General features: G+C 44.9%; 2 protein-coding genes across 2 annotated transcripts; both read left to right on the top strand.

The window, feature by feature from the left end:
- The first annotated feature begins 1,292 nt into the window (after window positions 1-1,292).
- Window positions 1,293-2,761, top strand: LOC124370653. The gene is made up of 3 exons (XM_046828939.1): window positions 1,293-1,344; window positions 1,900-2,457; window positions 2,721-2,761. The coding sequence occupies exons 1-3, from the start codon at window positions 1,293-1,295 to the stop codon at window positions 2,759-2,761; spliced, it is 651 nt and encodes a 216-aa protein (XP_046684895.1).
- A 2,197-nt stretch (window positions 2,762-4,958) lies between these two features.
- On the top strand, window positions 4,959-5,787 carry LOC124370652. The gene is made up of 5 exons (XM_046828938.1): window positions 4,959-5,209; window positions 5,294-5,377; window positions 5,457-5,498; window positions 5,574-5,685; window positions 5,735-5,787. The coding sequence occupies exons 1-5, from the start codon at window positions 4,997-4,999 to the stop codon at window positions 5,785-5,787; spliced, it is 504 nt and encodes a 167-aa protein (XP_046684894.1). The 5' UTR covers window positions 4,959-4,996.
- The last annotated feature ends 2,257 nt before the right edge of the window (window positions 5,788-8,044 follow it).

The following is an 8,044-nucleotide window of genomic DNA, read 5'->3' as shown; positions in this document are numbered from 1 at the left end:
AACAGCGTTTGGGGGTGGGAGAAAGAAAAAAACCAAAGACAAAGCGAGGGAGGGGTAAACCTAAGGGCAGAGGGCTCTACCTGAAACCGTATCCAAAGAGGGGAGGTGGTGAGGTGAGAAAAAAGAAGAGGTATTGTAAAAAAAGCAAACAATCTCGATACCGATAAAACCCTCTAACAAACCACAAATTGATCCGTTTATGCGAGGTTACTCAATATTCCAAACTTTCGAGGTGTCTACATGAGGGACACACTGCCCAAGACCCCGCGGCAGTACGAGTCGGCCATAGTTAACCTGGACAGTTCCCACGGTGAAGGTACGCACTGGGTCTGTTATAAGAAACTCGGAGACAGAGTGTACTACTTTGACAGCTTTGGAAATCTGAGACCGCCGGTAGAACTCGTATCCTACTTTGGATCAGGGGTGAGCGTACAGTATAACTATGAGCGTAAACAGTCTGAGGACTCAGTAGTCTGCGGTCACTTGTGTTTAAAGTTTCTGGCGCGTAATGTTTTCACTTAACGGAGCTGCTCCGCACGTATCTTGCGAGGTCTTTCCACCAATGGATTTGAGCGATGGAGAGTACGAGATCGGTCTAATTGATCTCTCGACGTACTATACGATACCAAACATTGAAAGAGGTGTGAATGACATGTTCCACTACGGAGTCGACAAAGAAATAGTGATAGACGAGGGGTCGTATGAAATTGAAAACATAGAAGAATATATCAAGTCGCACATTGACGGAAGTGTGACGTTCAGTCTTAAGGCAAACAATAGCACGCTAAAGTCCGAAGTATCGTGCAGTGAAGCGATACATTTTGAAAAGCCGAATTCGGTAGCCTCAGTACTTGGTTTCACCGCTAAGGAACTGGAGCCTCATAAGACCCACATGTCCGACCTCCCCGTCAGTATTATGGCGGTAAACACGATACGTGTCGAGTGCAACATTGCACGCGGTTCCTTTCAAAAACGGTATGGAAGGACACGTGTTGCACGAGTTCTACCCCGATGTGGCTCCCGGGTATAAAATAGTTGAGAAACCGAGCACTGTCATCTATTTACCGGTGAACGTCCGCAGGGTGAACAATATAGAGGTCTCTCTCAGAGACCAAAACGGCGATTTAATCAACTTTAAAAACGAACCCGTCTCGTTACGCTTGCACATTAGGAAGCGGCAATGGGTCTAGTATTTAGAGAAGTGTCTGCTCAGGCATTGGCCAGTAAACACCGGAAGACGGTAGTGTTAACATCGCGAAACATTCGGTTTCTAGCGTCACTGGGGTTCAAATATGGCGCTACTGGCAATAGAGTCGGCCGCAGAGTATGATGAAGTTGTTACAGGTTGGGAGTTTCACTCTCATAAGCCTTACGCCTCGTCAACTCTGAAGAACAACGACGAAATCAGAATTCCGATAAGTCAACAGGATATAATTACGGCACCGTTCGAAAGCAGTATACACATCACTGGTAAAGTGAGTGCTAAGAAAGCTGACGGGAGTGAGGCCAGTATCTCACTAATAAACAATGCCATCGCATTTTTATTCGACGATGTAAGGTACGAGATAGGCGGTATAGAGGTTGACAGGACGAAAAATGTAGGTATAACGAGTACTATAAAAGGACTACTCTCCATTAGGGATGAAGAGCAAAAGTGTCTCGTAAACGCGTGCTGGCTCGGTCCCAATACGACAAGTGAGGCCGGTGAATTTACGTATTCGGTGCCTCTGAAACTTTTGATGGGTTTTGCCGAGGATTACAAGAGAATTGTTGCGAATGTTAAGCAAGAGCTTGTTCTCTTGAGGTCAGCTACGGATGTCAACGCCGTTATCTCACCGGACGCGTCAAACCTCGACTTTCAGATTACATCGCTCGAGTGACGTGTACCACATGTTACAGTGTCAGATAGTTACAAATTAAAATTATTGCGCGTGATTGAGAAAGACACTTTGATTCACCTACCGTTTCGGTCCTGGGAACTTCACGAATATCCTTCACTACCGCAAACGACTCGACAGAGCTGGACAATAAAAACGAGTTCGCAAATTGAAAAGCCTCGGTACGTGGTGCTGGCCTTTCAGACCGGTAGAAAGAACGACCTAAGAAAGGACGCCTCTACTTTTGACCGTTGTGCCCTTACGAATGTTAAACTTTATCTGAATTCACAGTACTACCCTTACGACAATGTCCACGGCGATCTCTGTATATTTTACGACATGTACACACGATTCCAAAGTTCGTACTATCAAAAACCAGGGTCTCCGCTGGTTGACTTTAAAACATTCACGTCTCATGTGCCTCTGTACGTGATTGATTGTTCCAAGCAGAACGATTCGATCAAGTCGGGACCTGTAGATGTTAGGTTGGAATTTGAAGCTAAGGAGAATTTCCCGCCAAACACAGCTGCATACTGTCTCCTACTGCATGACTCCCACATGGCGTACACAGTGCTCACCGGTTCGGTACAAACGTATAATGTAGGAGCGGTGGTGGTGGTGGGGGAACTCTTATAAATAGCTGAATTTTGTACGTGTGTCTCATTCTGTGTCATGGAGGAGCTAAACAGTTTTCTAAACGAGCCTGACTCGCTCGATGCGATCCGATACCTAAAATTAAAGACCGAACTACTCTGCATGGTCGAGGGTATGCGAAGACTCTTTGCTCAATTTAGACCTACAGTTAGAGTACCCAGTGACCCTTATAATTACGGCCATTTCAAGGAATGCGTGTGGTCACGACCCGAGACTACGTCAGGTCCTGACACTTGTGGGTGCTACTATATGGATTCATACATTGGGGGTTCGATTACGATTTTGAATCAGTTAGTTGGTATGTACGACCCGTTTCTTTCGAGATTACAGGCTCTACTTGAACCCTTCCGTGATAACGCAACACAGTATTGTTAGGGTGGGGGTAATTGTATAAATTGAGGGTTCCTGATGCTACACCTCATTAGCTCAATCATGTCTGACCGGGAGGGGCCTAACCAGTGTACCATAACTCTTCAACTGCTTAAAGATAACGTAACTGTTAGCACTAATAAGTTAGATGTAGAAGAGAGCGAGTCTGATTACGGAGATGATTACGATGTAAGCAAACTCCCAGAGTTTGATGCATTTAGAATCATATTTGAGAGATATGAAGCTATTAGTGACAGATACGACGAGATTGTTCTTGAGGATTTTGCTAATGTAATATTCAAGAAAGGGGGTAGCTCTGTTGGTGAACTAAGCATTAATGTGAAAGAGTGGAATCTGTTCCACTCTAAAATATTTTACGTCAAGGATTTTCCCGCCTTTGACGGTTTTCGTGTTGGCGTATCTACAACACACTGTTGAGGATGATTTAGAGTTCTGCATGTATTGTAGCGATTACACATACGAGGTCCATTACAATTAGAAAATTTAAATCTAACCGTATTTCCTAGCCCTCTTATTGGTCAAAATAAGCACGTCGCTGATTGGTCTAAATTGGGTATATAAGGGAGTAGTGTGAGGGGCTACGGTCAGACGGGACCTGGACTTCATTGGGTGCTGGAATTCATTAGCTCTCATCCACTCGGTGACATTCAAAATGGGCGTCGAAGCGTTTGTAACTGTTTACTTTTACAAAAACGGGAAATTATTAAAAAAAGGCCACATTAATTGCTACAAGTTTTCTTCCAATGCCGATATATACGATGTGAAGGACTACGACCAAATTAGGGTTAGGTTTTCCTCAGAATACGATTCAGACTTTGACTCTGACGAAGAGGAGGAGGAGGAGGAAGAGGAGGTAGACGCGGAAACGGAACCCTTACTTCGTTAATTTGCTGCTTTCCATTGGTCGAAATAAGCACGTCGCTGATTGGTCTAAATTGGGTGGTATATAAGGGGTAGTGTGAGGGGCTACGGTCAGACGGGACCATGCAGGCTTCAGTGATGGACGTGGAACCTGCGAAGGTTCCCAGGCGTAAGGAACGCATAAATTCGTTAACGGGTATTTTCCTAAAGTCGGTTTACTTTTTAGGTAGCGATCTATCAAAGTGTGTAATTGTGGGGTTGTTTAAAGACAGAGGCGATTCTCTCGGGGTGCTATTCCATGGTAAGAAGGGGAGCGTTTACTGGTCGCACGATGTATTTAATCAGTTTGCTCCGAATTTCAACTGTATCACTCAGGCTTTGGAGACCTCGCAGAGGTTGAATATCAAGGTGGACAGTGTAAACCCTCTCTGTAAACCCTTCGCTACTGTATATACTACAGGGTTAGAAAAAGTTCGATTTTTGTCTCGTTTTCACGATAACGTAGTTGATAGGAATATTGTAGATAGTAAGGAGGCTATTGTTTCCGATGCTCAATGTATTTTACCTCAACATAATAGTGACTGTACATATGCTTGTGCTTTAAAAAAGGCTCTAGGGCGGGGTGAGTGAGTGGCAAGCCCCTAAGGCTGGCGTAAAACCTGTAAGTCCTGGGGTTTTCAACTGCTCTTACGGCAGGCCTAAACTCCGTAAGTCCGGGGGCGGTTGTGTGTGTGTGTTTGGATACCTCTATGGCAGGCCTTACCTCCGTAAGTCCAGGGGTACGAGCCTCGCTCTAGTTGCTAAAAAAGAGATGTAAAAAATATACTAAAAAACAAAATGTTTCTTTGCGAGTGTTTTACGGGTTGCATTGAAAGGCTTCTCCGAGTAAAGCGGCTTGTTACACTAGCAAGGATTACAAAGAAAAAAAAAATACAAAAATTGTAAAATAAAAAAAAAATATGTTGGGAGGTAGCAAATTTGTTATGGAGTGGCTACCACCGTAAAGAGCGATGGTTGGGGCTCTTTACACACACGTGGATAGGCCTACTGGGGAAGGAGCCACGTAAAATATCTCCTAACGCGCCGGGACCCTACCCCTTGGGTGGTGTGGAAACTTGGGTCACGTTGCAACAAGGACAAACGCACGTGTGGTGGGGGGTATGCTGCGCTTGCATATAAGCGACTGCTGCGAATGTATCCAGCATTGTGCAATCATGTACAGTTGCAGGCACCTTGTGTTGGCGTTTTCCGTGGGAGTTATGACTGTGTCTACGGCCTTGATAGCGATTCTCTGCAGAGCACGCCTGCCTCCCGGAGTCGGCTACACTCGCTTGATGCTGATACTGGTGGGCCTTCTTATCGTTGCAGCACCCCTCGTTGCTGGTGACGACGACGGACCGCCTCCGCGGAAAGCCCCTCGATTGGTGGTAATGTTATTATTACTATTATAGAATTAATAATTAGATTCCGTTTTTTCCGATTGGGTACAATTTGTTTTTGTTTTTTTGAAGGGCAACGACGATGACCCCCGGCCCGATCCCCACCCCGAGGTCCAGGACTCCCCATTGTCGCCTGACCCTGATGACAGTGTGGAGGTACGTGTGCGCTTGTGTTGGTTTTGTGTTTGTATGCGTGTTTGTTTGCGTTACGGGCTGAATTGTTTTTTCTTTCCAGGAGTATGACTCGGATGCCACCGTGGAGAACCTGATACCCGGTGTAAGTACAATTGGCTTCCTTGTTTTGTCCGTCTCGTGTTTTTTGCTATTTTCTTACGGTTTGTTTTTTTTGCAGTCTCCTGACCCGTGGGCTTTTGGACCGAGGCCAAGGCAGAGGCCTCTCAATGACACAGCGGTTGAGGACCTTCTGCTGGGACCCTGGGAAGTGTTGGAGGCTGCCATCACGGGTATGACTCTACCACCGTCTCCATCACCGCCCCGGGCCGCAACCCGCAGGCTCCCTCTCCAGACGATGCCGCTTCCTCAGCCGCGGCGACTTCCGAGGATAAGTATCGCCCCAGCCCAGACCCCCTCGACGTCCCGGTCCTCTGGTGGGTCCAATGTAGCGACCGTCGCCCCGGCCCCCTCGACGTCCCGGTCCTCTGCTGGACCCAATGTCGACTCGACCCAACCCTCTACCTCAACGGGTCGAACCGGCGCTTGTAGAAGGGTAAGTGTCCACCGGTAGTAGTGGTAGTAGTAGTAGTAAGTAGTATTAGTAGTAGTGGTGATACCTTACTTGCTTTTCAGCCTCCTACAGCTGCATCAGGAGTAGATGTGGCACGGCAGAGGTTACGGGAACTGGTGCTGGACCATTTCCTTCAAGTATTTGTTTCGCCGGCGCACGCTCCCGTGGCGTGCACTGTGGGGGCGTTGGTTGAGGGCCGAGCTCAGGGATATGCTCTGGCTCGTCGACCATCTTCTCGACGAGACGCCCCGTGACCAGAGTCTCGTGATAGCGTACGCGCTTTGGAGGGAAGTGCGCTCGTCGTTGGAGGGTCTGCTCATCGGCATCGGCGAGAGCATGGAGTCGGCGGCCTCGAGGGATCCCTACGACATCGACCCTGAGGAACCGGAACCGTCGCCCCCGGCTAGGCACGTTCGCTGCTGTGTCTGTATGGACAGATTGCCGACGGTAGGGTTGAGGCCTTGTGGACACACTCTGTGCCCACAATGTGCCCATAGGCTCTTACGTTGTCCAATCTGTCGGGTGATCATCCACGGGAGGATGCCATTGTTTTTTTCTTAAAATTTTTAAAATAAACCCGTTTTTTTGCTATGTAAGTATTTGATTTTTCAAATTTCCCGCCACTTTTTTTTGGTTCCCGCCATTTGAGAGATTTTTTCCCGCATTTTTCCCGCGTGCGAGGGATTTTTCCCCGTCAGCGTGTGGGGAGTGACGTCAGGGGGCGGGGCTTAACCGCCATCTTGGATCACGTGACCTGCTCTCGACCAATCAGAGCGCGGGGCTATCCTCCGGGTTACTCTACTGTCGATGGTATAAATGTCCGCAATACAAAAAAAAACATCACTTGTCTCTTCACATAAGTTCTAATAAAGGTATCAGTAACGCATTTTCATGATATCACTTAGATTAAACGTTGAAAACACTATCTGAAGGTTCATAGTTGTAGTTTTGCAACATAGTCACTGGTTATGTATACTTCAAACGGATGAAAAAATCTTAACAGTTTTGGGCTCGGTCTCCAAGGTCATGTCCCATTTATAACCTGGATTTTTACACTTGACAAAGTAACACGATCTAAAATAATTCCAATAATTTTTTAATAGGGATAATGTGTAATTCTCAGTTTTATACAATTTGTGTTGAGCTGGAAAAGGATTTTGAAACTTTTTGCAATTATTTTTCTGTTACTGCAATTGACAACTTCAGTTTAGGCTAACGTTAATACAAGAAAACCTGCTGCCTACGTAGATTGTATTACTGAGGTCAGCCTTCTAACTTTGCCAAATTTATGACCAAACTTCTGACATTAGTCTTTAAGTGGGATAAATGCCAAGGTAAGGAGGTAAACGTGCTATCCTTAAATTTCAGTTATATACATGAGAAAGCAGAGTACTTTAATTCAATCTGCAACTAAGCAGATTTAAAAGTAAGTATTATGAAGGAGAGTTCTGCCTCTTCACTGCCGAAACCAAGAATATTTGTGAAAGTTAATCTGACTAACGGTTTTAGGTCTTGACTTTTAAGTACTTATTGCCGTTTTTGTCTAATAGCAATCAATGAAAAGCTTCGATAATAACTATTACCTAATTCTATCTAAAACTGGCAAAACTTATGGGGAAAATATGTTATAAAGAATTTAATCAACTAAACCTCATCCTCGCCTTATGTGCGGGCTCGTAAGGCTACAGAATGCAAGAAACAAGTTGTTTATAGCTATTCCAGTTTGAAATTTCTTATATATAGACCTATTCCTATTTCTAAACTCCCCATGGGCTACGCTACAACCGCCTTTAAAAGTCTCCCTTCTACTAAATCAAATATAATAATGGTTTTATCTTTAACAAAATGTTCCTTGTAAACATTATAATGTGACCTAATAATTATGTTTGATTAAATTTAGTACCATTTTACTCTATTAAGCAAAGAGTAAGCTTATAATTAATAATACTTTTCATTTCATTCTTTTCTGTACTCACTGTTTATCACCAGAGTTATTTTTTACGGTTAGTAAAATGTTAGATTTGTGCAAAAATTAACTAAATTTTAACTGTTAATTTATCGCAAATATTAGGTCTCCA

This window comes from Homalodisca vitripennis, unplaced genomic scaffold, assembly GCF_021130785.1.
Source record: "Homalodisca vitripennis isolate AUS2020 unplaced genomic scaffold, UT_GWSS_2.1 ScUCBcl_386;HRSCAF=2261, whole genome shotgun sequence".
NCBI classification, from domain to species: Eukaryota; Metazoa; Arthropoda; class Insecta; order Hemiptera; family Cicadellidae; genus Homalodisca; species Homalodisca vitripennis.
Note: the sequence above shows the minus strand (reverse complement) of the source record. Positions and strands in the feature narration are given on the sequence as shown.

Bases quoted from the DNA above. Each gene is read 5' to 3' on its own strand.
- LOC124370653 (XM_046828939.1), top strand. From the start codon at position 1,293: ATGGCGCTACTGGCAATAGAGTCGGCCGCAGAGTATGATGAAGTTGTT. The intron at 1,345-1,899 runs GTTGGGAGTTTC...CACATGTTACAG, and splicing joins GTATGATGAAGTTGTTACAG to TGTCAGATAGTTACAAATTA. The intron at 2,458-2,720 runs GTTCGGTACAAA...GGCCATTTCAAG, and splicing joins GGCGTACACAGTGCTCACCG to GAATGCGTGTGGTCACGACC.
- LOC124370652 (XM_046828938.1), top strand. From the start codon at position 4,997: ATGTACAGTTGCAGGCACCTTGTGTTGGCGTTTTCCGTGGGAGTTATG. The intron at 5,210-5,293 runs GTAATGTTATTA...GTTTTTTTGAAG, and splicing joins GGAAAGCCCCTCGATTGGTG to GGCAACGACGATGACCCCCG. The intron at 5,686-5,734 runs GTATGACTCTAC...CGCAACCCGCAG, and splicing joins GTTGGAGGCTGCCATCACGG to GCTCCCTCTCCAGACGATGC.